The sequence below is a fragment of the Ursus americanus genome, chromosome 2 (genome assembly GCF_024610735.1).
Source record: "Ursus americanus isolate L20-20 chromosome 2, mUrsAme1.1.p, whole genome shotgun sequence".
In the NCBI taxonomy this organism is placed as follows: Eukaryota; Metazoa; Chordata; class Mammalia; order Carnivora; family Ursidae; genus Ursus; species Ursus americanus.
In genome coordinates, this window is record NC_142128.1 from 45,063,625 (window position 1) to 45,086,719 (window position 23,095).

General features: G+C 57.2%; 2 protein-coding genes across 3 annotated transcripts in view; one reads left to right on the plus strand and one right to left on the minus strand.

Annotated features, from left to right (window-relative positions):
- KCNJ10 (potassium inwardly rectifying channel subfamily J member 10) overlaps window positions 1–11,956 on the minus strand; it is a 33,087-nt gene extending 21,131 nt beyond the window's left edge. Inside the window, exon 1 of one of the 2 annotated variants that reach the window (XM_045783876.2) lies at window positions 8,959–11,956. The gene's annotated coding sequence lies outside the window, so the exon portion shown is untranslated. The remainder of the gene's footprint in view (window positions 1–8,958) is intronic. The other variant, XM_045783875.2, reaches the window with a different exon arrangement.
- A 6,627-nt stretch (window positions 11,957–18,583) lies between these two features.
- KCNJ9 (potassium inwardly rectifying channel subfamily J member 9) lies at window positions 18,584–22,288 on the plus strand. Its single transcript, XM_045784305.1, has 2 exons — window positions 18,584–19,430; window positions 21,750–22,288. The coding sequence occupies exons 1-2, from the start codon at window positions 18,584–18,586 to the stop codon at window positions 22,079–22,081; spliced, it is 1,179 nt and encodes a 392-aa protein (XP_045640261.1). The 3' UTR covers window positions 22,082–22,288.
- Window positions 22,289–23,095: the final 807 nt, after the last annotated feature.

Below are 23,095 nucleotides of genomic sequence, written 5' to 3' on the forward strand. Positions count from 1 at the left end.
CCCGTCCATCCCCCCAGGTCTTGGGGTCCTGGTGGGCCCTCCATCTCTCCCCTTTTTAGACTGCTTGCTCCAGGCTTCCGAAAAATGCCTAGGACCAGAACAGCAGGGGAGGCATGGACACCCCGACAGATCGTTCCACAGACAGAGGGTATTAGCGGGGAAAGTCAGAGCCAGGCCTCACCAAGGACTTGGAATCAACAGAGATCTCAAACTCGAAAGCCTCGCTAAGGAGGTCCTGAGGTTTCTCTCTCCAGCCACGCAGAATCCGTGGCAGGAGTGGGGCCAGCGTGAAGTTAGGGAATGAAAGCACGTAGGCTCACCCTGCCTAGAGACAGTGGAAGGGTCAAGGTGACTTTCTGAGGTTCTTTCTAGACCCAGAATCCTTTTTCAGGTCCCTGTGCCTGTTGTCCTGCCTTCTCCTTGCCCTACCACTCCCCCAGCAACTTCCCAGGGCAGGCGGGTACCAGACAGCTCTGTTAAAACTCCACGTGGGGGCGGGTCACCTGAGTGAAGCCAAGAGACAGATGGTAACCCCCCACCCACCCCAGGAGAAAACATACTCTTAGAGGCCACAAACCTCCCTTCCAGTCCTAGCCTTGCCTCCTGGACACGTTGTGTCACCTCTCAGAGCCTTTCTGTAAAACAGGCAAAGAGGGGCTGTGACTCAGGGTGCACTGGGCAAATGCAAGGGACAAGGGACAGTCACACTGGGCCTGCGCTGGGCAGGCTGGGTTCCATCACCCTGAAGAGCACACCCCCCTCTCCCCAGTGTGCTGGGCTCAGCTGTGGGGCCGAGGTCCTGGCCAATGAAACCCCCGAGGTGGGGTGAGGTGGGGAGCCGTGCTCAAGAGTTCAGTGGAGGAGGCCGTGTCCATGGTTAACGTGTAAGCGGTCCGGTCTGGGGCAGCGGGACATTACCCGCCCCAGGGCTACATTCTTGAGGTCACAACAAGTGCAAACTTGTTATAACCTGTGTTGGAGCAGCAGGGGGCAGCGAGGGCAAGGGGGTGGTGGCACGGAGCCGCCAGCGGCTGGCGGAGGGGTGCCAAGGGGAGAGGGGTGGGGTGGGGCCGGGGGCAGCCGTGCAGGTGCATATGCACGGGGATGGCGGGAGGACGGCGGGTCCAGGCTCCGGCTTGGCCTGCTGTGTCTGGGCACATCCGCTCCAGCGTGCGTGTGGGGTCTGTGTGTGGGGCTGCATAGATGAGTGTGTGCCTGTGTGTCTCTGCATATATGAGCCCTGGGGAGGAGGAGCAGAGGCGGGCAGCCACGGGCCCAAGCTGGGCATGTGGAACAGAGGAGTGGGCGCTGTGAGCACCCCTTCCCCTTTGCTGGCCTCGCAGAACCTGCATTCCAGCTCCATCCACAGACTGCACCCCTCATCCCCAACCCCTGTGAGCTGGGGCCTCTCCCCACCAGTGCCCATCTCCCCGGCCTGCCCCTGGAGGGGGGGTCGCCTCCTGCCCATCCCCCCTGGCCCCGGGCCCACTCCCCCGCGCTCTCTTGGCCCTCCGGACACTGGGGCGGGTGGGGGTAGTGGTGGGGGGAGGCTTTGAAAGCAGGTGACTGTTTGGGGGAACTCAGGGACAGAGCCCCCATTGTGCCCGCCCCGGAGCCGCCTCAATGGAGCTCTCTGGCACAAAGGGGCTTTGACAATGGGCAGCCCATTAGTATGCAGAGCCAGCCCCTCAGCCCTCTCCCTGTCCCACAGCCCAGAGGAGGGAGCTGGGGGGCTGCTGGCCCTGCCTGTGGAGGCAGGGAGTGGGGCAGGGCTGAGACTGGAGAGATCTTAGCCCACAGGGGCTCCCCTAGGGAGACAGTAGAGGGAGACTAGCCTAGGGCCCCCAAACCAGCCACTGGCCGCAAAAGCCCTGGCAAGTGGAAAAAGCCATAGGGACTGGTAACGATGGGGGAGGGGGGCTGTGGGGACCAGGCTGGGCCTGGAAAGAAGCAGGTGGACAATCTGAGCCCACCCACTTTTTGCCTCCGCTTTACCATCTATTGCAGGCAACTGTGTGGCAGGAGAGAAGGACGGAGCAATGGACAGCAAGTTCTCAAACCTCAGCCCGCCAGGTCTCCTGGGGGCCGCGGGTGGGATGTGAACCACCACGGGTGCAAAATTGGAGTGTGCTCAGGGTTTGGGGCATCAGGGGTATCTGGGTTTCTGACAAAGGTGGTGCCTGCAGCCCGGCTCACGGGACTGCGGCCGAAGGGCCAGAGCCAGGACTAGCTCTCCTGCAGGGTGTGGGGAAGAGGCTTCTCTCCTCCTGCCCAGGGGACCCCAGCACCTGCCTCCACTCACCAGCACTGTCAGCACCCTGAGTGGCCTTGCCACTCACTGGGCGCTAGGGACTGCCCCAGGGCACTGTGGATCAGCGGGCAGAGTGGGGGAGGCCAGTGCAGGGGCTGAGGAGGCCAGGACCTGGGAAGGGGCTGCGGGCAGTGAGCAGGGAAGAGGCGCCCCGTGAGAAGCAGTGTTGCCCCATCAAGACTTTCTCTGCCCTGTGCCAGAAACCCCCAGGAGAGAGGACTGAGGCCATTTTACAGAACTGCCCTCCACAAGGCAGGACAGAGAGATCTTCTGGACTTAAGCACTTCTTCTCCAGCTGGCTTTCTCCTCTTTTCAGCTGTGCTGATGGCCAGAGGTCCTCCCTGAGATCTGCCCTCGAGGCTTCCCGCTGTACTGCCCTGGGCCCTGGCTGGGGGAAAGGGGAGGCCTGCTTCCTTCTCCCTGTCAGGACTCTGGTTCTGCACCCCACCCCACCCCTGCTCCCAAAAGAGTCCAGGGGGGGTGGGGATGTAGGGCTAGCAGTTAGAACTCCTGGGTTCAGGGCCAGCAATCCTGCTAACCTTCCCAGGACCTGGCACAGGTCACCTTCCCTCCCTGGGCTGGGAAGCCGCCTTCTGGGCCCAGCGAATGCAGGGGCAAGGCTGTGGGATTGAATTAGAGCTCACGATATGCAGTACCACACTAAGCCCTTTCCTAGAATTATGTCAGGTAATTTTCAACAACTCTAAAAAGAGTAGGCACTTTCGTAAAGCCCCATTTTATAGATGAGAAAACAGAGATGTGGATGATTTGCCCAAGGTCACATAGCTAGTGAGCGTAGAACTGGGTCCCACAGGCTACACCACCCCGTACTGCACCCTTTGCTCTCCTCCCCTGCCCCCCAGAATGAGCACGCTCAGAGGAGCCTGGGCCGCTGACAGAGATCAGCCAGGACACTCTGCTTGGCCGGGGGATTTCTGAAACTGTTTTCTGAAGTTCCTCTAGACTAGCGATTCTCAAAGTGTGGTCTGGGGACCCTGGGGGTTCCTGAGACCCTTTCAGAGGCTCTGTGAGGTCAAAACTGTCTTCATAACAATGCTAAGTGTTCTTTGCTTCCTTCGCTCTCATTCTCTCATGAGTGTTCAGTGGAGTTTTCCAGAAGCTATGTGACACTTGATACGGCAACTGACTGAATGCAGAAGCAGATATGAGGCATCGTCTGTCTGCCGTTCAGACACACGTTCAAAAGATTTGTGAACATGCGAGACACCGCTACTGTTCTTACGCAGCTCTGTTTCTTTGTTTTTAAAAATATAGCTATTTTTCATTAAAAAGACATTTATGTGGACATGCGATGGGTTTGGGGTTGTTTTTAAATGAACTGACAAATATTTTGGGCCTCCTCAGTTTTCATCTCTAACATAGGAATAAATGTAACCCACAGAAACAACAGCTCTTTGGAGCCTGCAATAGTCTTTAAGAGTGTAAAGGGGTCCTGAGATGAAGACGCTTGGGAAGCAGTGCCCTAGACTCTGTCAGACACATTCTCTCTCCTCTTGCCAGTTGCCTGTGTCCTGTTTATCGGAGGTCAACCAGGGAGGGTTAGATGTGGGGAGAAGGTATGTGCCCAGGTCTCCTCTCTGTAACGAGGGTGGAGGGTAGAGCTCGGGGACAGTCCCAGGGAGAATGGAACACTAAGAGGCCAGTGCTGTGCCCGCCCCCTCCTCCCCCCTGCCCTGCCGGGAGGTGTCCCCACAGGTCGGCCAGCTTGCAAACCCCTGCCCAGAGGTGTGCTGAAGACAACAGGGCTGCACCAAGCTGGGCTCTGACCTTCGCCCCTTCTCCACTCTGGATGCCTGCCAACAAGCCGGGCATCAGGCGGGGCAGACCTCCCTGGCGAGAGGAGAAAGGCTCAGTGGATCCCCACATGAGTTTTTGTGCTTGGGCCAACAGTGCTTAAAGGACTGGAAATGGGGTGTTCTGGGGTCTGCTGCTTAAAATCTTAGGGTTAAGCCATCTCCACAGGATAGGCCCCTTGGCAGAGGGGGGCTTTTCTGGAAGTTCCCTAGAGAGTTGAATAATAGGGTCTTGCATACATACACCCCACTCCCAGACACTCATAAGCAACTAACGTCAGGCTCCTCTCCCCAGAATTAGCATCCAGGAAGGTTTCCTACCTAGAGTTCAGCTGGTCGGAGGGTACTCTGTTCCTAGGTGCTGCGGGGTCCAGGGAGGGAAGAGATGCCTTTGCTTCAGGGGGTCGGAAATCAGCAGGGCTGCAGGGGCATGGCCCCATTCCAGAGGACCCCCCCATGTAATGAAGGAGATAGGACGCCCCTCCCAACATGACCATTGTGTTGGGCTTCTGGGAAAGGTAACAGACACAGGGACAAAGGACAAGCAGAATGCTGAGAGCAGGGGGTACAAGATGACAGGGCGGCTGGGGAAAGGGGGATGGAGATGTGTGGGAGGGGTGGGCCTTGGAATGGGAAGGCCCCCCATGAGAGCCTAAAGGAAAGGAAGAGGTGTAGCTCAGGGACTACTGGTGGACTCATCCTCCCCCCCAGAACACGGGCTGAAGAGGGCAGTCCCAAAAGGTGGTGTGCTGGAGGGGAGTGAGGAAAGGCTTCTGTTAAGTATCTTGAAGACTGTGATTGGGAGTTTTCATCTGAAAACCAACAGGGGTGTCTGGGTAGGAAAGGGGCAAGATGAAACGGGTGCTTCATGGTGACAGTTCCAGTGGAGGGAACAGTAAAGGAAGGGAGCCAAGGAGAGAGAGAGGCTGGAGTCAGGGAGGCCGTTAGGGAGGCTGCTGTGGGCACCCAGGGAGGACAGAGGAAGGGGCGGGTATGTAAGCCTGAGAGGAGGGTAACACGCGTTTGAGAGGGACAGGCAGGGTTACATGGGTTGGGAGAGATGTGGGCTGGGGGCAGAGAAGCTGGCGTCAGGCTGGAAGGGAGAAGTTGCTCTGAACGGACAGACTGTTTTAGGGAGGCTCAACAGCCCAGTCCACACTTCTTGGACCTTAGCTGAAGACAGAACATCAGCCTGGTGCAAACAGGGAAAGGAGCAGTGGGTGAGGAGCCCCAGCCCACGCGATGGCCCATCTGTGGGAATGAAGACAGGAATCTCACCCGGTCTGGTTGAAAATCCTCCACCCTTCCCAAACTCAGGAAAGGTGGAGGGACAGAAGCCCGGGCTTGACCACTTGACCGCAGAAGAACTGGGGAGTGGGCAAGGACCAGGAGCCAGGAAAGCCCACAGAGCTGGGTCAGAGAGTGGAGGCACCACAGCCGCGAGCACCATTCCAAGCCCTTTACAAAGTCTGACTCTTGATCCCCAGCTATTACCGGCCCCACGGTAAGGACGAGGAGCCCCAGGGGAGCCACAAAGTACTGGAACCAGGACTGACACCCAGCAAGTCTGCCTCCAAGGCTGTGCTCCTCACAGCTCCACCCTCGGCCTCCCAGACAGGGCCCCAGCAGGAAGGAGCATGGGACAGTGCGCTAGAGTGGCCGGCCATCCAGGAGGGGCCCCCTGACAGCTGCCATGTTATCCCTGTGCTGATCGCTGGTTGGAGCTTCCCAGCTCCCCTCAGAAGCCTTAATGATGGGCTTGGGGACTTAGGGGTTTGTTTTTTGTTCCAGAAGGTGGCCTCCTGTTCTTTTCCAATTTCCATTTCAAATTTCTTTCCTTTAATGGGATGTGCTTCCTGAAGTCTAACCCAAGTCCTTCCAGCTGCAGCCCCACCCCTTTCCCCAGGCCTTCTGCCTCTGGAAGAAGAACAGAATGGCCAAATACTTTGACATTTGCCAGAAATGCTCCTGCCCTGCTCTCAGCTCCTGCTTCTCCCGGCCACACCAGTCGGTTCCTACTTCTCCTCACATTCCAGAGCCAGCCCCTCCTTTCTCCCCACCGCCTCAAATCCAGCTCCAAGCTGGCAGACACCCACGGGAGAGTTTTTCCCACAATCCCTTTCTCTTTGCCGGTTCAAGGTTCTGATGGGGGTGGGGGTGGGGGTGAAGAGGGGATGCACTGTGGCCACGCACGGCAGCAACATGTAGGTGAAACCGGGACGAAGGAAGAAAAGCACTGAACTCAGCCTGCGGGACAGACAGGGGGACGGGGCAAACTGACAAAGCTCAGAGTCCGGGAGCTGCCCCCACCGACCACTCTTCACTGGGCACTACTTGGGAGTCCAAATCTGCCTGCTCTCTATCCTTCTGCAGTTCCATCCCAGTGACCTCTCAGCCCCTTCCAGGGCCTCACCACCATCCGGGACAGCTTGGCCTCAGCCTGGACAGTGGCACTGACCAGTCAGGCAAGAGAAGAATCTAGGCCGGGAAGGGGAGGGAGAGTGGAAGTTTTTTCCTCCCGTCCTACATAACCCTTGGCAGGAAAGTTGGGGGCTCCATTGCCCGATGCCTCTTTCACTCCCCACCAATGCCAGGGGGCTCAACCTATCTTCCACCTCGTATACAGAACCAAGCATCCTGCCAGGAGGCCCAAGAGGCCTTTTCTCCTCTGAGAAAGTGGGTCTTTCTGTATGACTCATCCCCAGGGCACTAAACCTCTCATCCCACCAATCCCAGGATGACCCCAGAGAATGTCGCCTGAGCCCACCCAGATCCAAGTGTCCCAGCCTCTCTGGTCCCTAGGAAGGACAAGGGAAGGAGGCCCCTGGGTCTTCTGCCAGGCCCTTTCCTTCTAGCCCAAGCCAAACAAGCTGGAGCTATAAACGAGCTCGTGCATCGAGGTGCAGGTAGGGGCACCGTGCACCGTTCAGTGGGGCACAGGGAAGCGGTGGGGGATGAGAGTGGGTAGCCCACTAACCCTCCCATGCAAACGTGAGCAACAGTAGACTGGATGTGGGGCAGATGATGGGAAGATAGGGTTTTTTTCTCCTCAGGGTAGGGGGCAGCAGTGGGATTCTGCGTTAGAACCACAGAAGGAATGGGTCCATAACCTGCCCACCCCCCACCCCTCCATTCCGTGGAGTCATTGCCATTTGATACCCACTGAGACAAGTTGGCTGCTCGGGCTCCGGCTGGGGGGTGGGGGGTGGGGGACAGCTTAGAAAACAGCAGCTCCTTTCAGGACCCAGGCTGGCAAGGGCTTTGGGAGGCTGGACTGGCCCAGATCACCCCCCAACACCCCCTCTCTCCCTCCCTCGCCACCACCACCAAAGGACAGAGGGGCGGGGAAAAGGGAGTTGGCACTGCCTGGGCCATGCCTATTCCTCCACAGAGCAGCCCTGGCCCCTCTCCCTGGCATGACGCCGTCCCTCCCCCTCCCTCACTTCCTGCTCCCTGAAGAACTAGCTAGGATCCAGGACACCTGCTTCCTTCTCCACCGGGTCCCCCGCACCCAGCCTACACCCTGAGGAGGAAGCAGACCCTACCCCTTGGCACAGGATGGTGCCCACCATTGTGGGAATATGGTCAGAAAGTCATAGAGATTAGGGAGAGGGTTTGGAGATGGAAGCCAGTGGAACTCAGTGGCTGCCGCTGGCCCCTCCTTGGGCTGATTTCTTGACACCCTCCAGGCCCTGCTGAGCACCCCTAAACAAATGGCCCTCCTCACAAGGGGGCCCCAAATCTCCCGTCTCCTTGCTCCTGCCTGGAACTCCCTAAATCAGTCCCGGTGGCGAAAAATTCAAACACCGCAGCTAAGGCAGACTGGCCGAGAAATCTTCAGCTAGAATTTGTATTGATAAGCAACAAAATCAGGCTTCAAGGCTTGGCCTCCTTTGGGTCCAGATTTGTACCCTGGCTTCTCCGCCACCCCCACTTCCTATCTGCCTCACTCCGGGGTGCTAATAAGAATGAAATCTCAAGTGACCAGGGGCCCCACTCCCACCTTTTCCCGGTTTTGTCCTTCTACCCATTCTGCCCATCCCAGGACTCAGCTCTCTGCCCCCAAATCAGGAAGCTCCAACCCTCGTCTCTCTCCTAACACCCGTGCCCTTGGTCAGTTCCTGGTGGGGAGAAGGAGTGGGATGGGGAAAGGCATCTCCATCTGGCCTTGTATCTCAGCAGGAGCTGCTGTGCTCTTCCTAGGGATCTTACTGTGACACAGTTGGGGGAGAGGGGCGAGAGGTGGGGAGGGGGGAGCTCCAAGAGCCAGGGAAGCGGGACTGGAGGGAAGGGGCCGGGTGGGCAGGGGTCCCAGGCACACCAGGCTACCAGGGCTTCCTAATCCAAGCTGTATGTGCCTTTTCCCCCCATGCTTGAACTTGTGATTAATGGGTGTCACTATGTGAGTGTCACTGTGTGGGGAGGGGGGAATGGGGCTGGCATGGGAGTGGGAGTAACCCGATGATCCTGGGAAGAGGGGGCGCTGTCTGGAGTGCCTGTGTGGGGGATGCGCGGTCATATGTATGCGGGTCACTGTACTTCTTGAGAGGGCTGTGATGGGATGCCAGGTCGCCTCATAGGAAGGGCATCAGGAAAGCCCCTTCCTCAGCCTTGAAGTGACCAGCTTGGGTAAAGTTTCCTTCTCGGGGAGCCCTTCCCCGGATGGTCCATTTCGGGTCGCCCAAGGTGGGAGGCTGGGGAACAGGCTCGTGTGCCGCTGAGGCCAGACACGGTAGGGACGCGAAGGTCTGGGGGCCCCGATATCTTTGGGAGTGAGGTGGACAGGGGCCGGCCGGGGCGGCAGCACTCCTCCATCACGGCCAGGGGGCTTACCTTGGGTCCGGGGTGGAGTGGCCCCTCGGATGGCCAGCGGGACGGACGGACGGACAGACGGACGGGGCGGGCAGGAGTGAGGAACCGAGCTGAGCGACGGGCAGAGCCAGGACTCTTAAACCCGGAGCTGGGATCAGATAAGGGCTGGTCCGGGGGCCGGGGCCGGGGTCGGGCCGGCCGGGGGCAGAGCTGGGCCGGGCCGGGCCGCCCCCTCCCTCCGCAGCGCCGGAGCCAAACTTTGTGTGAATGGAGGGGCCCGGAGGGGGCCGGCGGGCGGGGCCGGGGGGCTGCGGTCGGGCCAATGGGTACGTGGAGCGCCAGGCCCGAGCTGCCGGGATTGGAGGGGCTGGGGCGGGCGGGCGGGGCGCAGGGGGCGAGGAAGCGGAGCCCCAGACAGATGAAGGCGCAGGGCGGAGAGCCGCGCCCGAAGAGCGGGACCCAGACAGACTCCGGGAGGAAGCGGGACGCGAGACGATGGGCGAAGCGATAGGGGCTGCGCTGGCACGATGACAGGGGAGAGAGGAGGAGGCGGCGGTGGCCGTGTCAGCGACAGGGAGCGGGCGCGGCGGGGCGGGGCGGGCCGAGTTAATGAGCTGGAAATGAACTCGGGACGGCCCGGTGGCCCTACGCGCCGCGCGAAGGGGCGGCCGGGGTTGGGCTCCGGGGCTCCGGCGCTCTCTCCCTCAGCACCATTGCCTGGCCGGTCACCGTCCCCTAAGCACTGCGTGCGGTCCCGGGTGCCGAGTGCGCGGACCTCCCCCGCCGGCAGCCGGCTGGATCCCGGTCCCGAAGGGCCGATGGGGCGGGGCGCGCAGCGCAGGTGCGGAGGCGCTGGAGGCTGCAGAGAGGGCGAGGTCGCTCTACTTAGGGCGTCCTGGCAGATGTGGGGCATCTGATAAGGGCCGTAAAGAGTGCAGAGGATTCAGGTCCTGGGAGATGGTGGGTAGGGCGTTTGAGGCAGAGAGAAGGGCAGTGACTACAAAGTCCTGGGGTGGGGTGGAGGGACTGGGAAGTACAAGTCTGCGTGGAAACAGCCTCACACTGGCCCGCTGGACCAGACCGAGCGCTGGTGGTGGTTCTCAAGCTTTTCGTCACCGAGGACTTCTTTCAGTATCTGAAAGCGAGTTTTGAGAGGTTCTTATCCAAAGTCTCCCACCCTTGGCATTTATTAAGGAAAGAATAATTTCCCCTTTTTTCTTCATCATCGATATTTAGATATTTAACTACTAATCAGTAACCAGTATTACCATATTGAGTTGATACATATCTTGCAAAAAAAAAAAAAAGAAACTTGACATTGTTAGTTTAGTTCTGCCTCTGAAAGCCATAAGATGGGCAAATGTACATTGCACATAGGCCCCCATGGGGGAGGGTAGCCCGCTGGGGGTGTACCACAGGCAGAGTGCTTGTGTTGGGGGACGACCTGGAGTCAAGGGAGAAATATGCCAGTTCAGGGTCGGCTCTGAGTTTCTGGAGGCCAAGGAGGTCCACGGGGGCTCTCGAGCAGAGAATGCAGTCATAGCAGAATTTCAGGAAGATAAATCTGGAGATGAGCCAGAGGGTTTGAAGGGGAAACCAGACAGCAATCCCAGAATCTACATCCTCCCCCACCTCGTCCTAGCTAATCAGTGCATGGACTTTGTAAAGCACCTGGGGCCTGCCCCCTTCCTCTCTGCCGCATCACTGGGCTGTGGTCCAGGACACCAGGCACCTCTCTCCAGGATTCCCAAGGCTGCCGTCTAACTAGTCTTCCGACCTCCAGCTTCTTCCACCCAAATCCTGCAGATCATGAAGTCCTATGTTTAAGAGGAAACACCAATAACATACATCTCTCTGAAACACAAATCTGACCGTGCCACCTCCCCGTGTAAAAGTCTGCAGTGCCTGCCCACTGTCTGGAAGGAAAATCCACACTCCTTGCCACAGAACAGAAGGCCGGCCACGACCTGGACCTGGTGCCGTCCAGCCTCATCCTCTCCCCCGGCCCTGCACGCCCGAACCTCCTCCAACACCGAAGTCTCAGGCTTCGGTTCTCCTTGTGTCCTTGATCTTCCTGTGTCTGACCTGGAGCCTTCATCACTGACATCGCTCCAGCTGCCGTCTCTGAGTTACACCCAAACCTCCATCTTCAGCCTGAGGCTTTCGTTAGAGCCTCACAGTTCCAGCCGCTGGCAGGGGATTTCCACTTCCACCAGACAGGCCCCAAACTGAATTCATCTCCTCCTCAAGCCTGGCGATCCTCGTGACTTCTTTATTTCTGTGCTTCTCCTGGTCAAACAGATTTAAAAACAAAGTGCTCTCTCCCCTCTTCACCCATCCCTCTGCCCCATCCTTTGACATGTCAACTAAGCCACCAAATCCTGCCAGGTCTCCCTTTGCTATATTTCTCTCGGATGTTCCTTTCTGTTTCAAGGCCACTACCAGAACCAGTTAGGTCACTAACAGCCCAGGACCTGGACCCACGCTTCACCCTTCTCTCCATTCTCAAAGGAAGAGGCAGCCTGTCTTCATCATGTCAGTCCCTGTGTTCTTCTATCAAACCCCAAACAGGATGCCCCTTGCTTACTGGGCACGGTGCAAGCTTCTCGGCTCGACACTTAGGGCACTCCTCTGAGAGGACAGGGAGGAAAGAATCCAAGGGCAGGAGCAGAAGAGATATCTTGTGGTGAGGGAGAAGTCTCCGGAGAAGTTCCTTCCAAATGGTCTTTGCCTTTCCAATACAGCAGAAAAACCATATGCTAAAAATTAGGGTGGAGGTGGGACTGGGCAATTAGAGCTTAGAAATTCTAGAAGAGCAGGGGTGCAAGACTGTGGAAAATACAGATAGCTGGAATGGAACTGTAGGTTTCTAATTTAAAAAGAGTGATTGAGGGGTGCCTGGGTGGCTCAGTTGGTCAAGCATCTGACTCTTGATTTCGCCTCAGGTCATGATCTCAGGGTCCTGGGATTGAGCCCTGCACTCAGTGCAGAGTCTGCTTAGAGATTCTCTCCCCCGCCCCTTCCCCCACTCTCTCTCTTTCTCAAATAAACAAATACATCTTTTTTTTAAAAGAGTGATTTAAATGGAGTTTTGTTCTTAAGTTATGTTCTATAACATATATACGTATATCCATCATGTATATTCCTTTGTACATATTGTCAAATGACTGTTTTCAATTTTTAAATCTTTTTACAAAAAAGGAGTCCTAAGGGTGCCTGGCTGGCTCAGTCGGTAGAGCATGCAACTCTTGATCTCGGGGTTAGGTCGCAAGTTCAAATCCCACGTTGGGTGAAAAGCTTACATGTACAAAAAAATAAAATAAAAAAAGAAGTTCTAAAATAGTCACTGGGAGCCCAACAGGGACCCAGTGACAAAGGGCACGGGACACTAGTATGCGTGAGTGTTTACGGTGCGAGATCGGTGTACCATCTGACACGGGACGGCCAGCTTCTGAGAGGGTGAGCGGCTCGCCTATGGTCACGTAGCTAGAAGGTGTCGGTTTTGGAACTGGAATCCACGTGTGTTTGACTCCAAATCTTGTCTCAGGGTAACACTAGAGTGAATCTGCGTGGGTTGAATAGAATCTAAATCGTCAACACGCGCACAGGTTAGTATGAAGAGTGGGCCAAGGTCGTGAAGTACGTACCCACCATGTAACCTGGTCTCTTGGGACCCATGCTGCACCCGTGCAGTGAGGGCCCATACTGGACCACCTCTAAATGCCAGTTAGGGGAACCATCTCTTTGAAGACCTCCCCTCTTCTGTCAGCTTAGCAAATTGTGTCTTTCTCGTTCTCGATTGCTCCTTTTGGACTCAGTCCTTCCAATGTCGGCCTCATGTCCTCTTTGACCTTGTTCTGGAAAGAGTAGGGGTGACTCTATTCTGTGTGCATTACGGGATTCCGAGCAACATTTTAGCTGAACAATTTCCACGAGCAGTGGGCACCTCGTAGTGGGGTGATTCAGACCACAGAGGAGAGCTGCAAGAGAGGGACTGAGCCCCAGTGCCCCAGTCACAAAAGGACTGTTACTCAGGTATACATGCCCCCTGCCTTCAGCAAATGCCATATAGACCAACTCACCTTTACAAGACGTAAGTTCGGGGATGCTTAATCACATTACTAAAGGATTCTTCCCGGAAGATCTTTAACTAGGTGGGTCCTCTAGTATCTTTCCAATTGGGTCCGATGGATAAAAATCCCATTAATACCCAATACACTGTGTCAGCAGGAAGGCAACAGGGAAAAAAGAAACAACCAGGGACCAGGAGCAGGGATGCCTGGGTCTTAGTCTTGCCTGTTCTCTTGGGACCCATCCCTGACCTGGAAAGTGAGGACTAATTCTGGACCACCTCTAAATGCCATGACTTTTAAATCCTGGTCAACCTGCACCCAATCTTATCAAGCAACATAGGCCTGTTTATGAGAAGGCTCTGATCCTCCGGCTGTGCTGGAAAGAGCCAGAAGACAGCAAGCGCCTTAGCCTCAGGTGCCCAGAGGGGTCCCGCCTGTCCTGGTGCTGGGCCCTGCTTCTCCCAAGTCGCTCGAACTTCCAGCTGCATCCACTGCTTCAACCATATCCTCTCTCTGCTGTGAGTTTTCTAGGCCCCCGATTCCCTTGAATTTGTGAAAACTGTTATAGTTTCTACCAGATTGGCCTCTCCTGCTCCATTAAACTCATGTCCTCAACCATTTCCTGTTTTCCCATCATACGTCCTCTCCCACCTTCAAGATTTTACCCAAGAAGCCTCATGATCTCGCTCAAGGAAACTTTTTCCCAGATTGGTTGGTCCTTGGGCTCCCACATACAGCTGCACAGTGTGTGGACTGCACAAAGGCACTCGCTGAGGGGGCAAGTTGAGAACTGAACTGCGTTCAGCTTGCCAGTCCTTGCACCCTGGTTCAGAGCTGTGCCTACGAGAGGGATTCCCATTTTTATTTTTGCCCCAAAGTGCTGCTTGCTCTCCAAGCCACGTGCCCTGAACAATGCACCTGCACAGAGCCGGCTCCTTTTTCTACTTGGTAACAAGGTTCCTTATGGACTGACGTGGCTCCAGCCATGCCCCTCCCGCCCTCGACACTCTCAAGTTCCAATCCCAATCTCCCACCATGACCACTGTGCTGACATGTTTTATGAATTCCTTGTAAAGTTGCTTTCTCTGTCACAATACCGGAAAGCTGGGATCTTGCCAATTTTTCTGTACCCTGGAACCTAAGAAAACTTTTTCCCCCTCCCTCTGTTCAAGCTCAATGATAAACAAGGAACTGAAGTTAGAGACCAGGTGAAGTCCAGGACCTGCGGGGGTGGGGGGAGGGGTAAATTAGGGGCGGGTGGTGGTCAGCCAGACTGAGGCAGGGGGCTGGCTGGTACCCTCTGGATGGCCCTGCCAACGCCATCACCTCCCCCTCAAGAAATGGGGCCAGTTCTATGCAAATACACTCTTGCTCAGGGGTCTGGTTTCGTCTCTCTGAGCTCCTGGCACAGCAGAACCAACGTGAGCAGCCGCTTGGCAGGACAGAGAAGGGCAGGCTAGAAGTCCCAAGGCTCAGGTGACAGGGCCAGGCCCAGGAGATGGGGATGGTGACTGGGGCTTTAACAGCCCTCCTGATGCCAATCTCGGGCTGAAAACTTGGTATTTCCACTTGGAACAAGAAACATGGGCAAGTGGGCTGGGGAGGGGAGGGCAGTGTACCAGGAGTGCCCCCTGCAGGTCTCACTGGGTGGCACCAGAACTGAGGAAGGCAGCACAGAGTGGGTGGGGATCTCAGGAGACGCCTGGAACGAGGAGGACAAGGAGGAGAAGGGAGATCTAGCTAGCATATTGAGTACTTACAGTGTGCCAGGCATTGCCTCATGTAAGCCTCACAACAACCCCCAAGAGATGGATAATATAGTTATTCTCATTTCTTGGATGAAGAAACTGTTCAGAGAGGTTAAGCAACCTGCTCAACGTCACCCAGCTAGCAGTGGACAGAGTTGAGACTCGAACCCAGATCACTGCCTCCTGAGATTATATTACTCAGTACTACCTTTTCCGCCTTTCCAGGTCATTCCAGCAGCTTCTAACCCTCCAGTGTCCATTTCTACATCTTCCTGCTCCTCTGGCTCATATCTTCTTGTTCCAACTTAAAGGAATCTGGAGAAGAACAGATGGATATCTTGGGTATAATAGTACTAATACCAACACCTGGCATGCGTATACCACTCTCTGCTTTCAATTATTTCCCTGGGGAAAATGAGCATTGAAATATTTGTATTTCTCCAAATTTTGTTCTGATTTTTGTCAGCGTTCCTACAGCCATTTCTATACAGTTACGATCAACTTACAAGAATATGTGTATGTGCTGCTTTTTCACACAAGAGTGCACCTCCACACACATTTACATCTATGAACATGGCAGCCGATGATGTTCCCGTGTCACAGCTGTTACACTCCTGAGGCCGTGGGGCTTTGTGAGGCCGAGACACACATGGGTGAGTCTGACTACAATCTCTGCCTCTGTGACATTTGGCAAATCACCTTTCTCTGTTTTAGTTTCTCATCTACAGATGCAGAAGGTCATACCCATCTCATGGGTACCTCCCCGGGCTGTGAAATGAGTCCTCTAGTTTACGGCTGCTGCCCGATGAACCATCAGTGGTAACGCATTCCGTGTTTGTGTGTCTTTCTCCCCTACTGGACCAAGAGCTCCACGTGGGCAGAGACCAAGTCATTTCTGGAACCACCCCCACCCCGCATGTCACCCAGCACTTGGGCTCCACAGAAGTTCGTTGGATGAATAGTTTTAAGCCCTAACCTTGGCTTTTCTCTCTGTAGGACGTTTGGGTTGTTTCTAGACTTTTCACTATTAACAAAATACACTTTACAGCCCTTCTATCTATATTACCTCATTTGATCTGAGCACCCCGTGAAGCAGATGAAAGGGGATATTTGCACGTGTCTGTGCCCTGTGAAAAACAGAACAACTGTGGTTCAAGGAAGCGGAGAAAATCCTTTGGGTCACATTACAAATCAGTGACAAAGATTAGAACCCCTGACCCCACTTCCCTTCCTTGGGTGAATCTCTTTTCTACCTAGCTACCTCCTTCTGGATCCGAGCGCCCTCTTCAAAAATGGGAGACATGACGGTGCCTGCCTGAGAGCAGTACCTGCCCCAGAGGCCCCTGCTGGAGCTGATGAGCTGCCAGCTCCCAGGTGGCCCTCTGAATCCCCAGGAGACCGAAGGCCTTATTCCCAAACACATCAGGGCCCGTATTTTCTCAGAGCAAGAAGCTTCTTCGGGAAGAGCGTGCTGGCTTTTCTTTTCTTTTTTTCCCTGAGGGGGTGAGGAGGCGAGCTCTGAGTTGTCCAGGAGGAGGGACTTGGGCTAAAAATAGGTATGGCGTGTGGCTCAGCCTCTAGTGGTACCCAGGACTGGGGAGGGGAGGGGGATGCTCTAGAGCTGTCGCCAGACTGGTTGCTGTGGAAACAGGAGAGGAGCAGGGGAGCCTGGGAAGTGGGGATGACACAGATAGCAAGTCCTAGTCAGAGCTGCCGCTACATTTAGGAGAAACAGCGGTGTCTGGGGCTCCCACCCTCCAAGGGGGCCGGGGAAGGGGTGGTGTCAGGGGCATGGACACTACCCCCCAGGGGTCTCTGCTGCCGGCTACTCTCCTCTCCACACGCTGTGAGTTGAGTTGCGGGGGACTTGGGTTTGGGCCCCTAAATCCAAGGCAAGTGGGGGCTTGGGAACAGCTTGTTCCTGAGGGAGCTTTCACCAGATCCCCTTCCAAAAAATAAACCCTCTTGCTGGCCAGCACTTCCGAGGGGGAGAAAGGGCGATCCAGGAAAATGTGGCACTGGGGTCATCTGGAGAGGGGTCACGGCATGCACGAGAACTAAGAAGGAGTAGGCTGGAGGAACAGGGATCTTTGGAGGAAAGGTGCAGAAATCAAGTCCGTTTCAGGCCTTTACTTCCCCATTGAGAAGTATGCAGCCTCCACTCAGGAAGACAGGAGAGGGGACACCATCGAAGTAAGGCTCACCTAGATCCCCGGGGCAATGGACAGCAAGAGAGATCTGGCAGTGATCAGACTGTGGGGTTCCTTCCCACCCCTGGGCAGAGAGATCTCTCTAAGCAGGCAGACTGGGGGTCGGATTACCTAAGACCCTGGGAAAACATGGGTTTTCTGGAAGCCCACCTGGGGCAGACACTAGGATAGGTGGGACCCAGGTACTTTTCTGCATGACTTGGGGTCTCTGAGCAGTAAAACTTCTAGAGGACACCCCTGGCTGCAGGGAGGGAAAGGGAAGACCCTAATCTGCATTGGAACCTGTGTCCCCTGAATCCTCTTGGAAAATAAATGTGAGGGGAGCATCCCTAAGCTCCAAGCTATCTTTTTTGGGTTTTTCTCCTGCCCTGTACCCCAGTACACACACACACACACACACACACACACACGCACACACAGCCTCCCAAGGTCTGCCTGCAGAGCACCTCACTCCAGAACTTAGATTCTGGAGAGCTGGATCTGGAGTTGCCGATCCAGGCAGGCTCTCCCCAGGACCTGGTCAAATATCCAGGCCATCTGTGATCCTTGTCACATTCCTCCTGTCCACCCACCCCTCCCCCACCCCAGCCAACCCAGGTTTCTCTGGAGTGGGAGGACAGAACAATTCCCAGGAAGAGGGGAAGGTCGAGGAGAACCAAGTCCTTCTTCTAAACCTTTCCTTGTAGGGGTCTGGGGCCTGGTGGGGGCTCTGGACCTCTCTCTGGGCACATTGCAGCTCAGATTGCTCCTCAGGGGGAAGATTTTGAAGCAAAATCAGGTGGGCTTCCCTTGGAATGTGAGTTCTGGGGCATATGGTGGGGGGGGCTGTGCTTAGGGTAGTCAGCGGGAAGTGGGAGGCTGCCAGCAAAGAACCGCGGGGAGTGGGGGGATAAATGTGGGTGCTTGGTGCTTCACTTGATCTGATGGAACAGGGCCCGTGAGGAACAGGAGACAAGACGGGTAGACAAGCCTAACTCCTGAAGAACTTTGTGCTTGTCTACCGGGGCTGTCCGTGTTGATCTCCTATCTTGCAACCCTCCAGCCCCCTTTCAGGCTGCCTCTACGGTGGAAAGAACGCAGGGGACACGGGGCAGACACCCCACAGCGATGAGGGGGGGGTGTCTAGCGCTCCGGGAGGACTTCCAGTGGGCACGTCTTGGGTGGCAATGTTCAGCCCTTGCCCACTGGAGGTGTTGCGCTGCCTTTCCGCCCCCCGCACGTCTTCTCCGTCGGCGCCGGGAGAGCAGGCAGCGGTGGGAGGGGGCCGAGCGAGCGAGGGGCGCGGGGAGGAAGAGGACTGCATGCGGGTGTCGTGGTGAAGTTCGGGGAGCGGGTCCGGGGACGGCGCGGGCCGCCGGGGTGCGCGCGGGGTCGCACGGGCGGGGGAGGGGTGCCGTGTCCGAGGGCCGGGGGGGAGGGGCAGCGGGCCGCCTTCGCGGCGCCCCCCGCGCGGGGAGTGAGGGAGCACCCCGCCGCGCCCCGGGGTGGGGGTGGGGGCGGAGCGGCGGTGGCAGGGGGGCCCCCCCGGGGGGGGGGACGGCGCGGTCCCGCCAGCCGGCGACGGGGGCTGACGCGCCGCGCGCTCCGGTCCCGCAGGCCCCCTGCGGCCGCCGCCATGGCGCGGGCCGGCGCCACCCGCTCGCCGGGCCCCGAGCCGCCGCGCCGCCGCGGCCGCCAGCGCTACGTGGAGAAGGACGGCCGGTGCAACGTGCAGCAGGGCAACGTGCGCGAGCCGGGCCGCTACCTGACCGACCTGTTCACCACGCTGGCCGACCTGCAGTGGCGCCTCAGCCTGCTCTTCTTCGTGCTCGCCTACGCGCTCACCTGGCTCTTCTTCGGCGCCATCTGGTGGCTGGTGGCCTACGGCCGCGGCGACCTGGAGCACCTGGGCGACGCGGCGTGGACGCCGTGCGTCAACAACCTCAACGGCTTCGTGGCCGCCTTCCTGTTCTCCATCGAGACGGAGACCACCATCGGCTACGGGCACCGCGTCATCACCGACCAGTGCCCCGAGGGCATCGCGCTGCTGCTGCTGCAGGCCATCCTGGGCTCCATGGTGAACGCCTTCATGGTGGGCTGCATGTTCGTCAAGATCTCGCAGCCCAACAAGCGCGCCGCCACGCTCGTCTTCTCGTCGCACGCCGTGGTGTCGCTGCGCGACGGCCGCCTGTGCCTCATGTTCCGCGTGGGCGACCTGCGCTCGTCGCACATCGTCGAGGCCTCCATCCGCGCCAAGCTCATCCGCTCGCGCCAGACGCTCGAGGGCGAGTTCATCCCGCTGCACCAGACCGACCTCAGCGTGGGCTTCGACACGGGCGACGACCGCCTCTTCCTCGTGTCGCCGCTCGTCATCAGCCACGAGATCGACGCCGCCAGCCCCTTCTGGGAGGCGTCGCGCCGTGCCCTGGAGAGGGACGACTTCGAGATCGTCGTCATCCTCGAGGGCATGGTGGAAGCCACGGGTGCGGAGGGGTAGTGGGGGAGGGAGGGTGGGCGGGGAGCGGGGCCGGGGAGGGGTGAGGTTGGCGGGGAGGGAGTCCCCGGAAGCTGCCAGGTCAGGGTCACCGGGAGCGGTACAGTCCCGCAGCTCACACGCAGTCTGCTTGCAGCACGGTGTGCCTCCGAGTTCATCTGGTCCTAGCGAAGGTCACTTCTTGGGATCGTGCTCATTTTCAGACAGGAGACTGCCCCCAGGAGAGGTTAAGAGCTGTCCATGGTCGTGGGTAAAATACTTGGCTAGGGCAGGGGCAGTCCGGCCGCAGGGTCTGGTGCTCCAGAGGTGGAAGGACGGGGTAGGTTCAGGGTTTTCCCATTGCTGAGAGGTCCAGGCCCCTGAACTTGGTGGTGAGGGTCTTCCGTGGCCCAAATTATTCCTAGCCTGGACCTTAGGAACGGGTTGGCAGCTGGGCTCACTTCTGCCTCAGTTTCCCCACCCATCAAAAGACTCTCAACTTCCACTGACAAAGGAAATAGAGGGTCTTAGCATTTCTGGCCCCTTTCCAGAAGGAGCCGTCAACACCCCTGTGATGTCAGTACCTCCAACTCAGGGGAGCAGGTCGGAAGAGGCCAAGGCAGGGGCGCAGATGAGGTTCTCTGAGGCTTGAGATCTGGAAGCGGGAGGAGGATAAGAAAACTGCAGTGGGTGACCACAGGACTGCGAGGTGTGGCCTGAGCTGTGACCTCTGCTGGCTTCCAAGCTGGTGCCCTCAAACCCCTTTCCTGGCCCTTCCTGCCAAGTTTCTACTTCACCACCCTCTGCCCCCAGTGACCACCATTGCTCCTTTACCACCACTCCCCATGCTCCCTCTAGCTCCTCCTCCTTCCCCTACTCACCCGGGCCCTTTTCTTGCTGTCTAGCCGGTTGTCACTCTCCTGCCAGGCCCCAACACAGCTGCTGTCCTTATAGAGAGGTCCCTACCCAGCCCTCTTTCCTGGTACCACCAGCTCCCCCTCTGTTCCTCACAGACCTCTCTGCCCAGTGTCCCTTCTGCCTCTTCTGCCCTTCCCCCACCGGACACTTCCTATTCCAGCCTTCACTGGAAAAATAACAACACCCATGTCCCCAAGACGTCTCAGGGCAGGGCTTGCAATGCCGAGAGCCAGTCTCTGGTTAGCTAACGTTCAGCCTTCCATTCTCGCTTGTTCTGAAGTGGACACGGGCTGGGGAAGAGACCCTGGGGTAGAAGTGTGCGAACCCAACAGGAAAGACGGGACACAGCCCCAGGGTGCAGAGGCCTGGGGAGGGTGGCATGGAGGAAATGGGCTCATCTGACTTTTCTAGAGAGATAAAGCTGGAAAGGATGGCAATATTTTGGGTGAGAGCGTCAGGATTCAAAATGCTTTTGAAAAGCAAGGATAATGAGCCAAAACCCAACAAGATGACATTTAAAAGGAATAAATATAAAATTCTACATTTAGGCTTTAAAAAAATCACTTATGTAAGCACCGCATTGAAGCGCTCTGGTGAAAAAAAGAACTGGGGGTTTTAGTTGGCCACAGGCTTAATGTTGCAGCACTGTGATACAGCTTCCAAAAATGTTTATGTAATGTAATCTCGGGCCCTGTTAGCTAAAGCCTCATGGCCAAAAGAGAGAGGTGGCGAGCCCTCTCCTGTGCATGCATCAGGCCACAGCTGAATGTTTATCATACTCAAAGTGCTGACAGGGTCCTCCTTGGCCATTCAGGTTTGCAATCAAGAAAGTAAAATTTCTGGAAGCCAGGTCACATGACGAATGGTGGAGGGAGCCAGGGATATTCAGCTTGAAGAAGAAAAGACATGACGGGCCCTGAGGTTCCTGAATGGGTGTCAGGTGGCAGGGGAGCAAAAGCAGGGGGTGGGAATCCTGGGGAGGCAGGTTTTAGCTCTTATTAAAAGGTGTCACACCTGTGAGGCGGTGAGCTTTCCATCCTGGCTGGTGATAAGTACCAGCTCGATGCCCATTAGTGGGAATGCTACAGTGGGAAGCCCTGTGTGGAAAGAGAAGTCGGACTAGATGATCCCTAAGGTCAGTTTCAAGGTTAAGCTTCTCTGATTGGCATCCCCCGCAGAGAGGAGGGGAGAGCATGGGCTGGAGGTTGAGAGAGTTAGGACGAATGCAGAAGAGAGGGAGCTGGGCAGGTATAGGAGTTGAGAAGGGGGAGAAGAGGGGCTGGGCCAAAGGGGGGTGGGAGGCCCTTGAGGAGGGAGAGAAGGAGGGGTGTGGCAATGGGGTTGTGGAATGAGAGCCAGGAGAGGGAAGCCTGGGGCTGGGATCCCCCCTGACCCGTGCCCCTTCCCCCAGGAATGACATGCCAAGCTCGGAGCTCCTACCTGGTGGATGAGGTGCTGTGGGGCCACCGCTTCACATCAGTGCTCACCCTGGAGGATGGCTTCTATGAGGTGGACTATGCCAGCTTCCACCAGACCTTTGAGGTGCCCACACCCTCGTGCAGCGCCCGGGAGCTGGCCGAAGCCGCTGCCCGCCTTGACGCCCATCTTTACTGGTCCATCCCCAGCCGGCTGGATGAGAAGGTGGAGGAGGAGGGGGCCGGGGAGGGGGCGGGGGGAGAGGCTGGCGCTGACAAGGAGCAGAATGGCTGCTTGCCGCCGCCAGAGAGTGAGTCCAAGGTGTGACCAGTTTCCTCCAGACCCCGTGGCAGGGCCAGACACTGGTACCTGGGAGCTGGATGTCAGAGGTGGAGAAGGAGGCAGGCAAGACCCCTGGGAATGCGCTGAAGCTGGAGAGCCCCCTCAGAATCTCAAGCCTAGAATCCAATGGAAGGGAGGGGGTCTGATATCATGGAGGGTGGGGACGGGTGAACATGCCAGCCTGTCTGTGTTTGACCTTCACATCTGTTCAGGGGTGGATGGATGGACAGAAGGATGGACTGATGTGGGCCGGATGGGGAGGTGGTAGCAGACCGAGGGACGCGGGCAGCTAGGTAAATGGACAGACGGAGGTGGTGCGCTCGGGGCCACTGCTAACCCATAGAGCATCTTTGTGCAAATTCTAAAAAGGCACCCTTTACCTCCAGGCTGATGCCACTCAAACCAGAGTGCACGGCTTGGGGAGCAGAGTGTGGGCTGGATTTTCGTCCCCACTCATCTCCTCAGCCAGCCTCCCCGTGTATGGCACACCTGTCCCACGGGACTCAGTGGCCCGAGCTGACCCAGAGGAGAGATAGCTAGATGGATAGGTGGGCAGAGACGAGGGTGCCCTCCCTGCTCCACTGTGACGGGGGAGCAGGAGGATGGAAGCCTGCGGGGGTGGCGCAGCAGGGTGTGAACGACCTTGCCCCCAAGTGCAGGAGAACAGACAGTGGGGCCCCAGAGCAGGGCCTGGGAAAGGAGAAGCAGGGACAGCTATTTTCTGAGAGCAGAATGAGATCTCATAAATAGCACTGCAGAGGCAGGAGAAGGAGAGGGACATTCTGAGGATGAAGAAGGGCCAGGGGAGAGACCCAGAAAGTGAGTTCACTAGAGCTAGGATACAGGGGCCCGCCGGAAAGCAGAATTCGTCTTGGGGCACGGTGGGAGCGCATTCCCAGCATTCACCGGGTGCACGCTGAGTACAGAGCACGGACCCTGCGTAGGTGGGGTGGGCATTCAGAGGCCTCGTCCCTGTCCTCAGAATGCTGTGCACCTGGG

Excerpts from the sequence above, each read along its gene's own strand:
- KCNJ9 (XM_045784305.1), top strand. The coding sequence starts at position 18,584 with ATGGCGCGGGCCGGCGCCACCCGCTCGCCGGGCCCCGAGCCGCCGCGC. Across the intron at positions 19,431-21,749 it reads GGGCATGGTGGAAGCCACGG|GAATGACATGCCAAGCTCGG; the intron begins GTGCGGAGGGGT and ends CCCTTCCCCCAG.